Raw genomic sequence first — 21,304 nt, forward strand, 5'->3', positions numbered from 1 at the left:
CTATTCATTAGCACAGCCTGACATGGAGAAACTAACTTAACAAGATGGGAAGTCACCATGAAATAAACTATTAATATAAGTAAGGAAGCAATGACAGAAATCAGAATTACTGCTGCTATGCTTACGTTTGGGGAGATGACAGGATCCCAGCAGATCACTAGCAGGGGCCAGAGGCAGAAGTCCTTAGGCTAAATCTTGTCACTGCTCCCAGTAATTGCCTTTTATGCAACTGGGATTTTTTAGGTGAAAGGTCTTATACAAACAGAATGAACATTTTGTGACAGTAAATTTTTCTGGCTGTAAGTCAGAAGCATTGAGACCCTAAATACACAGGGCTTTGCTAATGCTAACAGAGCAATGCAGTCTTGTAGAGGCTGCTTTCCTTAATTTTGTTGTAGCTCCTGCAGCCAATGAACAGATCACAGTAGCTCACTGCAAAGATAGATTTTCTTTACCCAGAGATGGTATTAGAAAACATCTCTGTATATAAAATCTGTAAAAACACAAATAATTAGTTATCTGATACGCCCTGGAATACTTTTCTCCGCAATACCCCCAACAGGAAGCAGAGCATGTGTAGTGACTAAAACCAATATTATTACTTGCCTAAACAGAGCAATGTATCCTGTTGTTGTGGAGGGTAAACTTTGACTGGAAAGGACTGTTATTGAGCTTCAAATAATTCTAAACACTTCTTTTCTTTTCTTTTCTTTTCTTTTCTTTTCTTTTCTTTGTTTTAATTTTTTTTTTTAAAAGCAAGTTTTATTCACTTGTAAGCAACAGCTGTTGGCATATTTCCTTACAGAAGACACTGTTGTGTCCAGCTGTTACTCAACCACTAGCATTAAAGCTGCAGGAAACACAGTTCATCTTTTGCGTAGTTAGAAAGGACTTGGCTTCCCAGTTACCCTGGAAATTGGACTTGCTGCTGGACAGAAAGCCACAACTCACAGGGGAAAATAATAGTTGATATATGAGTATCTACCTAAAGATTAATCCGCAAAACAAACAACGTATGAGGAGGATGACCCACATGATGTTGTTTGGAGGAAGTTAGTCACCAGTATCCTCTAGCTTCCTTTTGTTTTAAAATATTAAATCACTGGTCCTCACCAACTGAGTTGAGAATGGGTTAATACAATCTGTTGAGTAAGAAATAGAGCTGCTTTATTTGACAAGTGTCTGATGTTGACCATGTGCCTGTTGACTGCCAAGGGCTAGTGCTTCAGGCTAGCACTTGATTCCAGGTGTTACTGCACATCATGCAGTGCTGAGGGTCCTGGCAAACATCAGCACCATCAAGCTTGCTTTGTGCATGGTCCCAACATACCCTGTGTGGTTTCCTGCCCTATTCACTGGGTCAATGAGCACACCTTTCCAAGTGTTCTTTTCTCCCACCACTGGTTTTATGGCATTATATTTAGGGAGGGTAACTGGCTAAATAATGCAGTGAGATAAGCCTCTCTAGAGCTGAGGTAACTGTACTGACTCTGACTTTCAGGTTAATTACACCAATGCTCAACCAAGAGCAATAGCTCCTCTCATGCCAACTGCATGATGTACAAATAATAACTCTGGATGTTTTCTTTCTCCTCCACTGAGGAACTATGTGTAGAACATTCTGGACACCAAGTACTACAAGATGTGTCACAAACAAACAAAAATGGCCACAAGATGAATCCAGGACTCATTGATGTCAGTGGAAGTTTTTCTGTTTGTTCCACCACGACTGGTGGTTCTCCTGTCCCCAGTCCACATGCAAGATAGGACAGAGTGTGCCTTTTTGAGTGGCGTGACTTCTCCTTCAAGGTGGTTAACTGCTGTTTATTCTCAAAACCAGAGCATCTCTTAGTTGTCAATGCATGCTGCTCTCTGTGTGTGCTTAGTTTTGAGACTGGCAGCCCTTTTCTTTTTTTTTGTTATAATTAGGCTCTAATCTTTAGCAAATTAGCTAGATTGCAGATAGCCACTTTTATTAGCCAAAGATCTAACTAACATATTGTACTTAAAGCTTTCTGGCCAAAACTAAAACTAAAAATAAAAATGATCCAGACTCCCCACTGCTTCACACCAGGCTCCCTCAGACCAACAGCATTTACTAACACACGAGCTTTGGGGGCTATTGCCAGCTTTGCCCTACAGCCACTGCAGTGCAAGGGCATGTAGCTGACTGAACTGGAAACCACTGCCAGAACAGCCCATTTTGATGTGTAAACCAGAGGAAAGGTCAGCATGCTGCAGAGCAGACAGGCACTGACACCAGTGACGTGTGTGGGAGCTGGAAAAAACAACTTCTGTGGGTGAATATGATGACAAGGCAGTCTGGTGCTTGGCTGCTCTGGCAGGTCTCCTCCTTCACCCTCTACACTGCTCTGGGCTCCCCATTAAGGACACCCATTCCTACGAGCAAAGAGCAGCTCTGGCAGGAGAGTAGGGGTTGTCAACCTCTGTTTTTTGTTTTTACGCTTTTTTAAAAGTAGCTGTTTCATGGAAAGAAAGGAAAGAAATAAACAAAGAAAGAATCCTCAACTCAAACCCTAAAACACTGTTTTGAAGCTTTGAGAAAAATGCTGTTTTCTTCCCACCCCCCCAGGAAATGACTCAGTACTCAGTAGAGAAACATCAAAAAAATAAATATATCAGCTTAATATAAAAAATAATTAAAAAAACCCCAAATCCACACCATGAGGTCTGCAGCTGGCTTGGCTTATGAGTGTCCTATCAGTGGTCTTCCCTTGTCTTGCCTCTTCTCCTTTAGCCTCCTACCCCACAGCTGTGTCTGCTCCACTCCCTCTCCTTCCAACTGCTACTTCTTCAAACAAATCAGTGCTATTAAAAAGTCACAAAAAGGCCAAGCTCCAGCTCCTTCCCCTCATCTCCTGGTGTCAGAAGCTCCTGCAGAGCTGCCTCTTGGAGCTCGCCTCCTCTTTCCTCAGCCATGGCCCCTGGGATCAGAGCCATGGTCATCCTGGTCCTGCAGAAATTCAGGACAGAGCCAGGGCTGCTTTCAGCAGACCTGCAGGAAACAGGATCTTCTCCCCTCTTTGCCCTGAGGCCATGATTTGGTTGTTTCAGCAGCAGGCTCTCTTAAGTTACTACTTTCTGGTTGTACTCTGAGGATATATCCTTTAAACCCCTTGACCTTCCATGTCCTGACCAAGAATGCAAATATTTGCTGTGATCACTACCCACCCAACGTTTTCAGCCTTGGCCATCCATCAGCCACCACACAAGCCCAGGATGGATCACGATGCTTGGACACTGTGCCATGGCTGGCCATGCAGGGAGACTTCGGAGTTACTCCTTTAGCCACCCCGGCTCAGCACAGGGCCCTGGGAAAAGGGCTGCATCACGCTTGAGAGAGAGCTTTGGGAATGGGCTGGAGCCTGGTCAAGCTTAGCAACTCCCCCAGCAGCTGTAGCTGCACACCAGGGCAGAGCATGGTCAGGGGTAAGGAGCTCTTAGCAAAGCATGAGTGTGCATCTGGAGTGGATCGCAGGCCTGACTTCATTTCCTTCCTCCTGGCTCCCTTGCTGGCTCTGCCTGGCCACTTCGCTCAGGTCAGGCTGTTATCCAGTTAGTACCTAGTTTCCTCAGGGCAGAGACACAGATAGCACCGGCTTTCCAAGGGGTGGGATAGCTAGTAATCACTCCAAGGAGCCTTTACAGGCTCCTCACTCTCAGGAGCCACCAGGTCTCCCCAGCGTCATCTGGAGAAAGTGCAGAGCTGATGAAGCAGCAAACTGGCACTTCCCTGTTATACCTCCCTGAACTGGAGACCACAACCAGTGAAACAGAGAAGATGATTTCCATTCTCTTGGCCCATGAGGCTCTCTTAAAAGCTGGAGACAGGAAACATAATCTGTTAAGGACTGATCAGTATTGGTGCTGCAGCAGCTCTGGAGGCTCCCACTGACATCCTGCTCCTGTTATTCTGGGCACAGTCACCAGATTGAAAACAGTCCTGGCCACAAAGACTTTGCAATTGAACCCACCTACGTGAATAAATAGGAACTGTCCCCTGAGGGACTTGGCTCTTCCCATTTAGCCAGGGCCAACAAGGCTCACTGTACCTGTGCAGTCTGCCCAGCCACGTCCAACATACCCATCCCTGCCCACCTGGAAAGAGAGCAGCAAAGCTGGAGGAAAATCAGCCACTTTCAGCCCTCCTTTCCCTTCCCAATAATTCCTAATTTTATTTATGGTTTTGGTGCTTAACCTCACCTTCTTTAGTAATTCCCACAGACAACAAAGCTAGACAGACACCAGAGCAGGGTGAGAGAGAAGAAGGACCTTACCTCATGGTCACATGGGGCAGGTCCACAGCACAGCCCAGGGCTGAAGCCAGGTCATCTGAAACTCAGACCTGTGCTCAGTCAGCTGAGCAACACCACTTCTGTTTTACCAGCCTGCAAGTTTTTACTTATGTATTTAGGAAATGGTTCACTTGATTTTTCAGTAAATACCTGTTGCTGATAGCGATGGAATTGCAGAGTTATTTGACTGTAGCTGTGCTCCTGGCAGCTTCTTGAATAAAGGCTTAAAAAAATGCCTCATTAAAACCAGGCATCTGCTCTGGTGACTCTCCTGGTAAGATACAAGGCAAATAAAGGAGTTTTTATTTAGATTCTACCAGATCTTCCCCCTCTTAATCACATCTTGCATGCCTCTTAAAACCTTTACCAGGGTACACAAGACAGTGTTTGTTTTCCAGGACAGGTTTAGCTGCATTTCAGCTGTCCATATAAAACAACACCTTAAGTCGCTAATTCATTTGTGATTTGTGACAAAAATGTCAAAAAACTAGATATGCAGAAAAGCTTTGTCAGATTCCATAGATACCATCAATAACCAGTCCCACTTTTATTTCATTTCAATTCATTTGCTTGGCTTGGATGACACCAGGCTTGTGTTTGTTGTACTTTGGAGGGACACGGAGGAAGAAAATAATAGAGGAGATAAAATAACCATTTATGGAACATTCCTGAATTAGGTCTTTTTGTGTGTTTAAATGAAAGGAAAATTGTTTTGTTGAAGTCATTTTCTGGGGTTTTCAAGCTGGAATAAGAAGCTCCCAAACCCTGCAGGCCTATCTATCTGTGAATGTACTGCTTCTTCTTGTGGAATGAGAGAGACTGAGTTAATTGCCAGGAAGTGGAAACTGTGCTATAATATCTTGGCCAAAGTGTATATGATGAAGAGCTGCTTGCTCGGCTGGACTTGCAGTGCTAATAACATACATGTGTTACCACGTGCTATTTAGAAGTCACCTGTAACTGGAGGACCTGCATGGTGTTGGTGTAGATCAATCATTAATCAAAATCTGGCAGCTGAGCCCAGGATGGTGCAGTGAGGGGAGTGAGCTAGGGCAGGCAGGGGAGTGTGCAGAGGTCCTCCCCATGCCAAGTGCTGCCTGTGCTGATCCACCCCTGGAGGCAGCATTAGCATGAACCAGATCCAGAGCACACAGAGACTTGTGGCTGCCTGGACCTGGCATCCTTCTCTGGTCTGAACCAAGACACCAGAGCAGAAATATCTGACCTCAGGATCAGCCAAGCACGTGCACTAAGTGGCATTAAGTGCTTATCAGCCTCTCGTTACTGAAGATGATTCTCCAATGTCTGCACACACTTGCAAAACCCGGAACTGCCTGGGTTTGTTCCTCCCAGAAGGTATATGTGCAGTCAGCACTATTTAACCATTCCCAGGAAGAGATGAGCTTTCCTGACAGGAAATCAGTGTTTCATCCCCACCCAGAAAAATCAGCAGGACTGGATGAAATCCACAGCCTGAAGTCTGTATGTGAGCCCAGGGGCATGGCTAGTGAGCCTGGCCTGTATAAGCCCTTTTGGTCCAAATGAAGCATTCATGAAAAAAGACTTAAGCTTCAGAATTTCTGTACTTTCAGTGTGAAACAGGAAGCCCAGCCTAGTTTAGCTCCCCCCAGCCTCTTTCTTTCCCTTTGGCTTCCTGCCATTGTCTGGCAGAGGTGGGGTGGCTGCAGGAGCCCAGGAAAAAGGGAAAACTTTCTCTTCCTGCCCAACATACCGATTATTTGTAGCCCTTTCAGGTATTTTCCAGCCCATATATGTTTTGCTTGGATATCTATACACAGACACATGTATGCACTTACATATGCACACACCCCTACTTTAGATGTGTATTCCTGCACCCACACACACTCATATGGTGACCTTGACCCTTCAGGAAGCGTGTCAGACTCATTTCTGTCAACGAACACACAACTCCCACCTCTTTTCCTGCAAAATGACAATGCAGAAGGGTAGAATGGACACGTCATGGGAGCCTAGCCTGGTGCTGTGCTACAGACTGACACCACAACATGAAAGCAGGGGGCAAGGGGCGGCCAAACTGGGCTTGTCTTTGACAGTCATATAACACAGCTCATCACAGCTCAGCTTCTAATTGCTGTCTCCATCCAGGAAGGACCTGAAACACCTTTTTGCAACAGCAGGCCCTCAGGCCAGGCTCTCAGCCCATCAGGGCTTTGCTTAGTGCACCAGAGCCCTGGGTGCCCTGAAGCAGCTTTCAACATCCTGCCTCCCCTCTGGGCAAATCCTGGAAGCAATCCAGATACTGGAAGCTGCTTAATTTTGTGTCAGCAGTACTGGTCCCCTGTGCTGCCTGCGCGTACCGTGTTTTAGTGTCTCAAACACACGCCCTTCCTGGACTCCTCTATTGCTTGGGAGACCCTGGGTCCAGCAGTAGGTTCCTGTAACTGTAGAATTTCAGCTGCTTAGGTTGGCTCTTCTTCCCTTTCCTGTTCCTGGGACAGGCCAAGGCATCTGGCTTTCATTAGTTTTCAGTGCCCTACTCTAGGAAGCAAATTTTAGTTTGAGAAGGGCCTTTTGCTTTTCACATCTTCCTTTGAAGAAACTACTGTTTAACACAAAAAAATATCTTCTCATCCAATGTCATCAGTGGTAATGTTGAAAGGCTGCTTTCAGCCTGTTGGAAACTGGCCTCGGGGAGACCTCAACACCTGCTAATGTCCTGCCTTGGGCTGAGGCCTCAAGAAAAACCCTCCAGCGTAGTCCCTGTCAGCAAAATTAGGAGCCAGTCCATGGCCTCAGACAGCTTACAAGGCAGCTGGGTGCTCCTCCAGCCTCATGGTAACAGAGAGCAGAGAGGCCTCACGTGAGAAGCCCAGGTCTGACAGACCCCCCAGCAGTGTCACACAGCTGCCAACAGCCACCTGGTTGGGACGCGGCTGGTGAAGCACATGGCATCTCCTGGTGGAGCCAGCACTGCTTCCAGCCCACCTGACACACTGTGCAGGGCTTCCTGCCCTGGTAAAGCACATCTTGATTTGTGGTGTAACACACAGCAAAGGGCCCAAACCTGCCCTCCTGAGTGAACTGAACGACTCAACCAACCTCCTAAGGCCAAGGAAGAGGTTTCATCCACTGCATCGCTAATGCTGGGGCCCAGCACAGCCCCAGTGAAATCCAGAGACAAATCCAGACCAGAAGGGCCTGGAGATGAGAAAGGGGAAGGCAAGGAAGATGAGAAAAATCATGAAAGAAATTATCCCAGTAGAAAATCCAGGTAAGAAATAAACCATGAAATCTCCCTACCCACGATTTGCTCTGTGAGAAGTATCTGCTCTCAGCCTTGCCAACATGGACATTTTCTTTAGCATCCAACTCTCAAACTTCCTTGCTGCCCACACTAGGCATTGCTGCTGAATTAACGCTCCATCCATTTCTGAACCATCTTTCATTTCCTTCACTGGGACAGAGATTGCCTTTTTATTTTTACTCTCCACTGCCTAACATGATAGCATGAGTGGAGTTTGCAGGCTCCAGCACAATCTCACTGAACAAAGAAAATAATACATTATCAATAATCAGAGCTATAACCCAAACTGAGCTGTCCCATTGTGCCTTTTTGCAGTGCTTGGTTCATTACTTACTGCTGTCTTTCAGACTCCAGACCAAGAAGACTTCTGTGGACCTTGAAGGCAGTGTGGGATAAGCTTGCTGCCAGTGACACAGAAGGTGAAGGTTCCTCTTTCACGTTGTCTCCCTGCAGTCAGGAGCACAGGAACAGTGTGATGGATCTCCAGCCCTGCACAGGTAGAGCTCCCTGGGGAACCCAGCTCGGGATGTAACTGCTGGAGAGGAACAGAGAAAATCCCACTGACAAATGCTGCAGAAACAACACGATACCTGCCTAAGAGCAAAGCTGAGAGCTGAAATGTGCTGTCACATTCTGCTCCTGTGGATAAAGCTTTCCACTGCTCCAGAGCAGGGTACAGAGTTGTGAGAGCAGGGAAATGCTGTCACTTGGCAACGGCATTAACACCAGCACCTGACCCAAACCATTCAGAAAGGAAAAATATCACTATTTTTTGCTGCAGCTGTGCCCACATGCTGGAGCAAACAGAGGTGATTTGAGTCCTGAAATGTCTGTGCCACTTACGCAGCTGAGATGGGCCCCTGACAGTGAGCTATGAAACAGGTACCACAGTGACTTTTCTTTTATGACATACATGAGTCCCACTGAAGACTGAAAAATTCTATCAGAGAGGAATCAGCTCAAGCTGGGGCACTTTACTTACACAAAACTACTGCTTTTGATCCTCTTGGAGTAGGAATCAACAGCAACCCATCCTCTGTAAAAAACAGCAAATATTCATTGTATCAGCTGTCACTACAACTGCGTTCAGGAGAATGGGTCACATTGGTGTTAAATACATCACTTGTTCTTCTGTACCCTGCAATGTACAGGCAGAAAAGGGCGATTTTATAAAAGAATAAAGATCTCTTGTTAGGTGCTTGAATGGGCAAAGTTTTGTCTTCCCATAATGCAGGCAAAATGAGAAAAACTAGAATACTGAACATTGAAAGTGCTCAGACCTCATTGCTATTCAGGAGTTTCTGGACTCATTAATTGGTAATTTTGATTCTTGCAGCAATGTCTTTTCAAGCAGGAGAGAGGCTGTTGTTCAGTGGCTGAGGAAACCTCTTAAGGTAAAAAGAAGAAGTGCCTTCCCCATCTGCCCCATCAGCATCAGCCCATCTGTCCCTGAAACTAGCTCTCAAACAAGAAGCCAGGTTGGAAAGTAGGGTCTGGGGGAAGAGTCTCACTGTTCAAGGGGAAATGAGCTTGATCATGTTATAGCCTCAGATACTGAAATTATATGGAATTATTTTTTGTTTTCCTTATTTCCCTTTTTTTTGTTTGTTTGTTTGTGAAAATAGAATTTTAGAGGGATTTAGGATTTGTACTTACAAATAAAACAGACTATAACTTTCTTAATGGAAGCAGTTCAGTTTTACATGGCTGTTTACACAGCTGGTCAGATACCATTAAAACATATTTTCTCAGAAGGCAGCGTGGTCTGGTGGAATGAGCACGGGCCTAGGAGTCAAGAACTCCCACGTTGTAATTTTGGCTCACCAGTGATTTGCCTTGGTGCACGGGCAGAGTCATTTCACTCCTGTGTATGTTAGTGTCCCAAAAAGACACCTTCTCATCAACAGCTTGATCCATGTGTTAATCCTGGGTGAGGACTAGGTCCTGATGTGGTATCCAGGGTTGAAAACATGCAAAGGAAGACAGGAGAGGGTTGTGTTGGCTCTAACTTTCTTCTGTCTTGGCCTCCTGTGCTTTTGGGTTAGCCAGTCTCTGAATCAGAAATGATGCATCTGACGTGGCCCTGTGCAAGGCTTTCTGCTCCACATTGAGATCATCCATAGGCAGGCTGCAGGAGTTTGTCACTTTTCCTAGCAGTAAAGGAACACAGGCCTTCTTGGCAAGCAGGGCTTAGCAGATGGTTAGTGAAACGAAGAAGTGACCAAGCAGCAGTGCTCACTTTCAGCCCAGGAAAATGAAGGATTAAAAAGCATCAATTTGCAAAAAGCTTATGAACATACCAAATCTTCCATCTGAACAGGAGCTTGCATAGTGATGGGACTGTAAGCACCATGAAATGACTGGCTCTAGCTCAGCTAAAAAATCAAATAAAACCTAAACTGATATTGAACTGTGACACCAGTTGAAATTGCAGCCTTCCTTCTTAAGATTCCTTTGATTCAGGATACTTTTGCCATAGCATCCAAATTACTGAGCAGACTTCACATTTAACCTACAGACTCCATGCACACCAATCCACATCACTTCTGGGTGATGAAGGAAATAATCCTACAGGAAGATACTGTAGCTGTTAGCTGAACTGTGATCTTACCCATTAAATATCCCTGCTGTTTGCTTCCCCCACTGCCGTTACGTCTGGTAACTGCCACGTTTGTGGTTCATTCTGCTGTTAATAAGGGTTTTATTTGATGGAATATTGGAGATCATCCAGTAAAAAACGTTCCAAATCAGGCAATAGCTATTCTGTTGCTTCACTCTGGTTCCCTTCTTTGCTCTCTGTTTCTCTGGGCCTGTAATAAAAAGGAAAATTGCTTACAAAACTCAGGACTGGCCTTGCTGGTAGACTCTATCTCTGGGGTTTTGTCAGCTGCTTGAGGGGATTTTTGTCAACAACTTGAGTCATTTTAGAGAACTGGTCTGCTCTTTGTAAAGTGACTTTCTGCACAGGAGACTGGGTGTGGGAACAGCCAGGAGCCATAACATCTGATGGGCTGTGTGGTACAAAGCACTTTCTCAGGGCTTCTGGATATGGGGAAAGGATGTGTCAAGGCGTGAAGGAGACAGAGGAGGAGGTGGCCACAGCCTGAGAAAGTCTTGTGGCTGTGTATCTTCAGTTCTGTGGCTGCTCTGACATGCTGAGGAGGCCAGCCAGATTTCTTAACTGACTCAGGGTCAGTGACCACAAGAGGGTCTTGGTGCCTTCTCTGACTCTGTGCTTGTGCTAAGGGCTGGAGCTGAATCTGAGGAACCTGGAGGTACAGGTTCCCACAGACTCACCTCTTCCACCTCCTGGGGCAGTGGGGCTCTTCCCAGTTTGGCGCCTGATCAACCAAGGCTCTGCCCAGCCACGGATGGAGACAGCAGGACTCCCGGGCAGCCTGTTCACTGCACAAGTTCTCTGAGCAGAGTTTTTCCAGATGTCCAAACTGACCCTCCAGAGCTGCAGGCTGTGGCTGCAAAGGCCCACCATGACCTGTGGCTCACGAGTCAGACCTTCTCCTCTGTTACTGCTGAGGTAACACAGCATTTAGTGCATGTTTTCTCCATGAGAAACAACTGGGAAAAAAAGCCTTTTTTTTTTTTTCAAGAGAGAGACTGTTCTCTTCTGGATGGCAGACTTTAACAAGTTTGAGCCTTCAGGGTATCTTTAACCCAATTTTAGAACCTCCTGGAAGTAGGAGTTATTAATGGACTTGTTGCTAGTAGCTCAGTTCCAGTGTTTTAAATGGCTGTGAAACATACTCTTGATGGGAGAACAAGCAGAAAAACAAGAGAAAACCAGGGATCTGTTATCTGATATTCCCACCTCTGATAATAAAACTCTCTTTTCAGTGCTGAAGTGTTGGTTGGCTTTAAAACGGTCTTGTAAAATTGCCTTGACACCTTATTAACATCAGTACAAAATCCACTCACTCAACCTTTACTGACACAGTGGTACAAGGGATAAAATGGGAATTTTACAAACCTGTCAAAGGAAATCTGTTGCCTGAGCTCCACGTGGGTGCACAGTCTGTGATGAAGTGTCATATGTACCTACAGTCATCTATAAATATCAAATATTACCATTTACTGAATTAAGGCTTTTGCCTTTTAGTAGCCTTCTTTATATAACTGACACTTGTTTGAGTGGGTTTGCTTCAGTATTTCATTACCAGATAATGTATCCAGGTCAGCCTTGGTAGGTTAGTGCAGAACCCCACTCCCTCAGCAGGCTCTGAAAATTTAGGTCAATTCACATAACTTTGATGAAGCTTTAGAAGAAAAATGATTAAAGTGACAACTTCTATTGACTCCCTGCTGAGGTTTCTGACCTTAAATCATGGAGGTCACAAAAAATATGTTAAGAATCCAAATAGCCTCCAATTCAGAACCCCTTCAGATTAAGCATCTCTATGCAGTGGGGGCATCAGTATCACTTAATCACACCACTTGATCAGTTTCTCAATAATTAAAACTTTTCACAGACATCTCACAAATGTCAGTATATACTTTTTTTTTCCTCAACCCCACTACATTTTTTTTTTTTCAAAGACATCGGAAAAGATAAGCACTTCAAGATAACAAAGCATCAGTTCTGTAAATTCTTCATGAAACTCTAACTGTCTAGGTTCACAGCTGCACAGAATAAAATCAAGACATTTTTCAGTTAAAGGGTCTGACATTTTTCCACGCCACATCAGGGCAGATCCAAGAATTCAGTGTTTCTCTATGGGTACAATGACAAATGACCCCTTCCTACACCAGGGAATAAATCATCAGGCAAGAACTTTTCCTGACTACACAAGACAACCACGATGACACACATGCTTGGTATTAAAGGAAGAGGCCATGATTAGTTGGTGCTGTGTCAAACCAATGTCCAAACCCAGACTTTCTTTTACTATAGCATAATTTGTTCCATTCTGAAGAGCCTTGCAGGAGATCTGGGGGCTTCAGAAGTCACATACCAGAAAGCACTGGGAGACAGGGAGTACTGTGAGTCCATCAGTGTAAGCTGGTGCCAAAGGGACACTGCAAGGAGGGTCAGGAGTGTTTTTTTCTGTCTCTCTGCAGAAAGGACGGTGCATGCAAATTCATGCTTCCCACAGCAGACTATGCCAGGGCAAACAGACTGCATCTTTCCCTCATACCACCACCAGATTACCTCAAGCAGCCCTGAATTTTCACACCCAGTACTCTGCTCTCTTGGTGGCCAGAGAAGGAGGAGCAGGTCAGAGGAAGGATGTGACAAAAAAAGTAATATACTTCTTCCATCACCAGCCTTCTGCTGTGTTGCCTCCCCATGTCTTTTGTTCAGAATAACATGAACGAGGAACAAAGTCATGACGTTTGTTTGACAAAGTGTGATTTACATGAAGGAAGGAATCCCACAGCATTTACACCTCCTCTGTGAGTCATGTTTTGGTATCCCTTCACATACATTTGGCCCAGGACACACTGAAATTGCATGCAACGAGGGAAATCAAAGGAGAGGAGGGCTGCTATTGAGATAAATCCCACAGTACACATTCCTTCACTGAGTGGAAAGTTTTACTATCCAGTCTTTGCCTCTTGCTACACGCACTGAAGAGAAGATAGTAACCAGGGCTGGGCAGCGTCTGAGGGGAGGCCCTCTGAACCATCCAAAACATGTTTAGGATGACAGGGTGCACCAAAGTAGTTCAACCTTGCACTGCTTCTATACTCAAGTCATGTTTTGAAAAGCATTTGAAGTATTTAAAACCTCACGTTTTTAGCTAAGAGAAGGAACTTGCTATTGCTAAGAAGCAGCAGCAGACCAAAGCCTTGGGTGTTTTAGTCTTCTCTAACAGGTGCCTGCACTGGGGCTGCCTTCTGTTCCTCAGAGTTGTGTCTGTGTATTTGTAATTACAGTAATGTATGTACTGCTGGTATATAGTTGTCTGCAAAGCCATGGTAATTGCACTTCAGCATTGCTGCATCTTCCATGTGTGAGCCTTGGGTTGACATTTTTTTCAGCTGGGTCCCAAATGGCACATTTTGTATATTAGTATTTAGTGCCAGTCTATAATTAGACGATAATTTTTTCCAGAGCTAATGAAAAGATGCCCTAGCAACCTCTGGATCTGATCCCAAATCCATTAATACAGTTCAAGTGATTCCATTTTATTATACGTGGGCCAGACCAAGAAGTTTGAAGGAAGATGCTGCCAAGTATTTCCAACCAGGAATATGCTGAAACTTGGTGAAAAAGGATGGAAGAATTCATCCAGTATCTGTTCCTCTAACATCCAACTTGGAGAGAAACTGGGAAAATTAAATGAGTAATACTTCCTGAACTATGATGGTGTATTGATGGAAATGTGGTTAAGAATTACCACCCATGGAAAAATTAAGAAAAATATATTTCTATCATCCTAATGAAGACTTAAAATTGTTGCTATTAGTCATTAGTGCCAGCTTACAGAGCCAAAGATGTAGGGATAGAGTGAGGGTCAATTGCTTTTCTTTCCTGTGCACCAGCCTTTGTGTGTGAATTTCTACCATGCTGAGCTGCAGCAACATTTTATCACCAAACATTTGACTCCATCTCACATCCAAACCCAGGCTCCAGGCAGAAAAATAAATACTTCCCAGCACTTCCCCACCCAGTTGTCACCCTGGTGTCCAGAAGTACACTTGGCTTAGCACAAGAGAACACAAGTTAATGATGATCAATTTAAAAGGAGTGCTTGGAGGGATCTTAAAACAGCCCAACCACACCATACGCTGTTTGGTGTGGGTGCACCACCCACTGTGTGTGCATCTTCCTGTTTGGATAATGTTCTTCAAAAGCAACAGGCCTATTAAAATGCACCAAAAGCCCACCAAGCAGCTGCCATGATGAAGGTACACTGCATTTCCAAATGGGGCTCATGGTCTGGGGCATATCCATTCACCAAAGATTTTCACAAGCATGTAGGGAAATGCCAAAATAACATCACTTTGTTAAAACCTCCAGTTTTCACAGCAAAACAGCACAAATGGAACCTTTTCACTCACCAACCGTTCTCTTTGGGATGAGCAGAGTGTGAGAGAGCAGGTGGGGCTGATGGCTGTATCTGATAAAGCACATGCCAGGGCTCTGCTGTGACCACGGGTTTCCCACCGGAACCCCATCAAAGCCCACGTCTGCTCTCCACAGGCAAAGCCCTGAGAGGGGAGCATGAGCCCTGAAAACACCTACCCTGCACCAGGAATGCGTGTCCTACACCGTGACATCTTCATCTCCTGCTGTTGTCCAGTCATCAGCTTTTTGGGTTTATTAGCAAGGTAAATCCTGCTCACAAACTGTCAAGCTGACAAAGAACTACAGTAGAAATACAATAGAAGAACCACAGTGAAAGGCAAATACACTTTACATAAGAAAGTCTGAAAAGGTCACCAGAATGTTTGTGGCAAGGATACAAGGATTTTTTAACTTTGAACAAAGAGACCAAAAGGTGGAAGAAGGAAACCCCTGTGTTACCATCCTAGGGAATGAATAAAAACTGCCACAGACTATGAATTAATTCCAAATCAATTGTGCTCTAATGAGACCCTCTATGATACAGATACCAATTCTCATACCTCAGTGCCACCAGCAGAACAAGGCTCTTAATACATGTTTTTCTGGAACTTCTATTAAAAGCTGAGATCTCAAACTATCATTCCTTCCCCAGTCCCTCTGGACAGCCTTTAGACAAGACAGATAAAAGGAGAACTTCCCATCCACGACCACACAGCATAGGAGGAACTTTCAAAGGCAAATATCAATGCTTAATCTTCTGATTTTTGGCACAAATCTTATAATTCAGGCTTGTTTCCTACCTGGCAATTCCCAACAGCATATCTTGCTTATTTACAAAAAGACAGGAATTAACAACAGCTCATGACATTTTTATTTTAATGAAATTTAAAAAGGCAGTTATTAGTTATACATACACACAACTGATTCTGTACTTGTTAGTCATAAATATAGAACATTCAGAAGTACAAAATACACTTTATCCACAGCACAATTTCACATCAATCTGAAGAGTTTAAACAGATAAGTAACCAAGTGCCTAACAATGACAGAAACCCATTTTTGGAGTTGTTTAATTTTCCTTTTTTATTTTTTTAAGACCATTACTCTACACAAAGTAATCAGTGCCCACAGCCATCAGCTTCATGAAATGCACTCCGGTTTGGAGTAGGAAAAGACTGACCTTTTAAAGACAATTAGATGCCATCACCTTTTCTTTGCTCCATTAACAAAAACAAGCCCACATCCTCCTTCACTCACAGCCAACAACTGTGAAAAATGGGACTCTGGCAAAAATTACCTGAAGCCAAACTTGAGCACTGCCAGGAAAAGTGAAAATATCTGAACTAGAAATTAGTCCACTCGATACCTTGCAAACAAAGAGCAACAGCAGTATGACACTAATAAGGCATTAATGACAAAATGGCTGTATTATTCTCGAAAAAAGAGTACACCTATGTATAAAAATATATGTCATAGCAATTGGGTAAATCCAACACTATTTAACACTGTGCCAAAAGTAATTAAGAGTTAAAAAGGCAGCACTGCAAGAAGTATTTACAGTTTCATACTGTACTTCAAAAGAAAAAAAACCCAAAGAGCCAACAAAGCTACAAATGGAACTATCTGGTTAAAGCATCACTGTAGATACTGCCAGTAGCACTTTTAACACGGGATGTGATGGAGTCCCTCTTGTTAAACTTGTCTGCATAAATGATGTAAATACTTTAGTGTCTAAAATCTCAGTCTACGTGACCGCTCATTGAAATAACTCACCCAGACCATTACTATTTGGCATTTCTTGCTCCATCAGTTTAAAAACCAAAAGATTCAATTTCAAGAAACACGGTGTTCGCAGCACAGTTTGATCAGAAATCACAGCTTTACTTCCAGCTTAAAAACCACAACAGAAATAAAAACCCACCACCTGTGAAATAGTGGAAACTGGCAGCCAAAGGGCCAGCAAAGCTACACCAAGGGCACCTAATAAAAACGTTAGCATTCCAAATGCACTTGATAACTTCAGCTATAGAATAAGTAAGTTGCCTTTAGTAACGAAACACGTGACAAAAAGATACAGCACAGCCAATGCTACGCAGCTTTGTTTGGCCACAAGACCTGGGAGGAGGTTGTTTAAGAGGAGAAGCCACTGACAGGACGGCAGCAGAGGGCCAGGGCAGAGCAGGGTGCCCAGCAGCAGCAGCAGCAGCAAACGCTGAACGTGCTCGTTGGCTTGGTCAGAAGCACAAAGTTGCCAGACTTCAGGCTCATGAAGTGCTCCCTCCTCACTGGTTTGGGAACTGAGACCCAACGCCTCCCGCTTGGGCATGGGGAAGTGCCACAGAGATGGGATGGCTGGGAATGGGAAGGGAGGTAAGGAAGGGTGGAAATGCCAAGAAAGCAAAGGCTCGGGGTGGCAGAACAGAAACAGCAGATGACAATGGCTCACAGGGAAACCCCAAACCTGGCACTATCCAGACTGCCCCTGAAGACAGAGTAGTTACCTCCTTTCACAACCAGAAAGGCAGGAGTGGTCTACAAAGGGAGCAGCAGTCCATGCTCTGATGCCTCAGACATATTGGCTTAAAAAACATAATACCCTATTTCAAAAAGGAACAACAAAAAAAGAGAGATGTGCTTGAAATTCTGCTAACAGTGCTCTTCTAACGGCACAGCCAAATTCTGTACACAAGAAGCCTCCTACAGTAGTATAAAAACCATGACACGCTGAGGAAGTTGCCATCACTGAGATTAGGAGAAAGAAAATTACTTTGAGGAATTTACTTTTTGATTGAATTTGGGAACAGAGGTTAATTATAAATTTACTTTGAGCAGTTTGTTGGGTAAAATAAAACAGAGGAACAGCATTTTTTTTTCTCTTTACAGATAAACATTTTAAAAAACATTTTAGAAGAACTGATGTTTATCATGTCAAGGAGAGATGTAAACTAAACTGCTCATCTACTGCTCTCTCTGGTGTGGTCAGCCCCTTTGAAAGCACATCCCACTGTGCAGACATCAACCACCTCCCTCCAGCCAGCGCAGAATTCAGGCACCTTTCACAGACATCAATGAATTTCACTCTGGGACAGCAGAGCTTTGCTTATCTAATTCAATGAGCAGCCACTCAGCTGAGCAGCCCGAGTGGAAAGGGAGAAGGCTCCAAGAGAATAAACACCCATGTATTTAAAAGAACAGTGTGTAAGCACATGGCTTGCTCACCTAAGAAGGTATTTTCCCAATCCCTGGGAAAAGATAGAAGAGATATGAGGTTGTTTTTTTTGTTCTTAGTGTGATTTTGCTGAGGCAAGTACAGACCAGGCTACCTGAGGCCTTTCCTGCACTGCATCTAGAGATATAAAAAAAAAAACAACCCTAAAAAGAGAGTCCCTAGCCCCACTTGCATGCAGGGTAAGAGATTGGTCCCAGATTTAGTGAGAGAAACAGTAGGAAGGACTCTTCCTGGATACTGAAAACTACATGCTGTTCTCAAAAAAGGCCAGGAAAGCAAAGTCAGATGGGAACATCACCATGTGGGTAAGTCTTAAAGCTGGGTCCCCAGGCGGTGTTGGCTGCAGACCAGCTGCATGAGACCTGTGTGGCCAGAGCAGAATGCAAGACAGGGGCCTGCCTGCTAGTCTAGACATTATCCTGACAAGACGGACTGCGGTGATGTGCACAGTGCACCCCATCAGAGGCACCCCAGCATTCCAGAAGAGCTACAAGAAGGGAGACCTTGGGTCTAAGAACTGTTGCAGACACTGAGATCTTCTAGATGGGGGCTATGCCCTGGGGTTGCTGTTTCAAGCTCCATGATGGCCCCTGAACACACAAAGGCTGAAGGAAGCTGCCCCCTTCCTCCTCTGCAAAGGTTGGCCACCACCATCCAGCCTGAAAGGTTATGAGCAACCTGCATGAAGAACTCGGGGTCCTTGTCCCTTGAGAGTGATTCTTTCCCCTCCCATCCCCGAAGAAATCATCCAGATAAAAACACAGACCTGCCAACCAAACCTCTGTAACTCTTCATGCATATGAAATCCTGAATCAAAAACATCCTACCGCTTTTCTGATGAAGACATATGGTAGGTGACTTGCCCAGGAGCAAGGTGATTAACTTACCTCTCTGGAAAAGCATATAGCATTCAGATTAGGCAAGAGTCCTCAACATACTTGGTAAGCTGAAAATCCCATATTTAACAGAATAGGGTTAATGGGGTTTAACAGAAGTGATTGCTTGGGAATCCAAGCAGAAATTCAAGTTATCACTGTGTACGCAGTGGACAACAGTCCAATTGATATCTAATACCAACTCTCTCTAAAAAAATTATGCACTACAAAACCATCTCACTGCTTGCAGCAAATGAGCTTGAACGATTTCCTAGTACTAGGCCACCACCTTGCACTGTTAAAATGTGAGGTTTCACAGTATAAAAAAGTACTTCACAGAAAGAAAACGTAGCTTATATAGAAAATGCAACCTTGATGTGTTTACAGTCATTTCTTTACGAGGCAATATTTTTGGGAAAGCAAGAACGATAGAAATTAAAGCAGCCAGTGAGAAATGTATAGAGTTATAGGCCTCAGTTCAGTGCAAAAACATACAAGTAGCTTATGTGAGCAAATGTTTGTTCTGGATAGAGAACAACCTGAATTAAAAGTAAGAACACCTATGTGAAGTGATGAAGACTCCCACGGTATCTAAATCCTTCACATATATTGTCAACCTTTCCAGTACACTCCAGAATGGACCCTCTGTAAAAGCAAAAGAAACCAGTACCTCAGGAAATCACTTCATACAGCACAAGATATACATAAAGTACCAAAATGTACACACATTCAAGTTTAAGTTAGAAAAGGCGGAGCTGAATCTTCTGGTGAGAGAGGCCTACATTATGTTGCTTATTCTCACATTTAAAGTGACCTAAAACCTACAAGAATCAAAGAAAACAGAATATTGTGTCTGTTTCCAGAAACTTAAGCTTAAAGCAAGGCATCGAAATTGAGTGGTAGACACTGTAACAAGACACTGCCTTACCTTTTTTCTGTTAGTCTTTGTTACTTTGTTATCTATTGAAAAATTACCATTCAAAGGAAATATTAGGCATCATTCACATTCAAATATGTAAGACTCAGAGATTATTATTTGTTTTTAATCAAGAAAAGTTTTTCATCTCTGAGGTAGATGACAATAAAACAAAAAACAGAAGAAAATAAATGGAGCTGTCAATGAACACTCACAAGTGCTGGGGCTCCTCTGTTGGCACTGAAGCAGCCCAAGGAGGAGAGAGCAAGCCCTACACCACTACCTGGAACATGAGAAATGTGTCTTCTGGTTTAGTAGCTTCTACAGAAATGCAACACAGAAAAAGCAGAGCCAAAATTACACTGAAATGGCCTTGGAGAACAACTTCCATTCCTGCTTCACAGGCTACTCAGAAAACGGTGGAAACATGCCCAGGTCAGCAAAATCTTCAATGTTGTAATTGCCAGTACCCTGCGTCGGATCCCCAGGCATGGGCAGCATGTCCTGCATGATAAGGAAAAATCAAAGTCAAGTGTCACTTGCTAACAAGTTATCCAGACACAAACTGTTTCCTGCTCATCTTTTCAGTGTAAAGCCAGAAAAGGGTTAGATAAAGAAGGTGAAAACCAGACCTGTGCTGGGGGTTTACATGCCGCTTGTGTTTTGCTGGAATGTTTCTGAAGGGGAGCTGGGACTCTAAGAGGGCAGAAGTTTTGGATTGCTCCTCTGCATAAGGCACATACGAGTTGTCCCATACTGGGTTTTTTACATGGGAAGTAGTTCACACCCCACACACTCCTGCACACAACAGAAAGGAGCTCCTGCTGTAAAAGCATGGGTTTGGGGAGGGTCTCACTGCCTCATCAGCACTCTAAGCAAAGGTATTACTGTTCTTTAACCCCTGAGGAACACTAAAGCCTGGACATCCACCCCAGCTAACAAGATGCCCAAGGCATGTACAAAGGCAGAGGAAACAGCAGGAACTTCTCAGAAAAAATGGGATTTCGTGGTAATTGCTCCCACGTGTCTTGAGCCACATGAGGTCCCTGTGGGAGGCTTCAAAAAATACTCAGCACTTCTCAGCTGGACACCAAAGCCACAGGGAAAAGATATCCCTTACTGAATAAAACAGAGTTTGCACTTGCTTTTCCTATGAGTCCCTGCAATAATAAGCTCTTATTGCAAAGCCAAGTCTTGCCAAGAATGGCTCATTATCCTTACAATAAAACAAAGCCTAAAGAGCAAATAAGAAAGCTCACAGCATCTGTTCTGTGAAGGAATAACTACTGTGAGTTGCTGTGTGCTGAGAAGTTACCCCAAAATCTTTCTGAGATCTCTGTAGCAGCCCTGTTGATGGTGGTGAAAGAAGCTGTGAACACAGCTGGCAATTTCTCAGCTTCCAGAGTCAGCTTCAGTTTCTGACCAAAACTCACACGTGTTTTGTTTTCCCACATTCCTCTCCAGCCAAGAGGAAGTTGTAGCTGCCCCCACCTGTTTACATTTCCATCTCTGAAGGCAATTCTGGTGCTGGGGTCTACTGAGGCAAGGTGCCCTCAGGTACAGACCTGGCAGGGTAGCTCCCACCTCTCAAGTCTGCCTCTCTCCTCATGTCCAGCTAACCCAGGACTGGCTTCAGGAACAAACAGTCTGAGCAG

General features: G+C 44.2%; 1 protein-coding gene across 4 annotated transcripts in view; it reads right to left on the reverse strand.

Annotated features, from left to right (window-relative positions):
* Positions 1-15,477: 15,477 nt before the first annotated feature.
* ARNT2 (aryl hydrocarbon receptor nuclear translocator 2) overlaps positions 15,478-21,304 on the reverse strand; it is a 99,133-nt gene continuing 93,306 nt past the window's right edge. For all 4 annotated transcript variants that reach the window (XM_051628070.1, XM_051628067.1, XM_051628069.1 and 1 more), the window contains one exon: positions 15,478-20,153. In XM_051628070.1, the coding sequence (XP_051484030.1) occupies positions 20,055-20,153 (99 nt within the window). In that variant the 3' untranslated portion in view covers positions 15,478-20,054. The remainder of the gene's footprint in view (positions 20,154-21,304) is intronic.

This window comes from Apus apus, chromosome 10 (assembly GCF_020740795.1).
Source record: "Apus apus isolate bApuApu2 chromosome 10, bApuApu2.pri.cur, whole genome shotgun sequence".
Lineage (NCBI taxonomy): Eukaryota > Metazoa > Chordata > Aves > Apodiformes > Apodidae > Apus > Apus apus.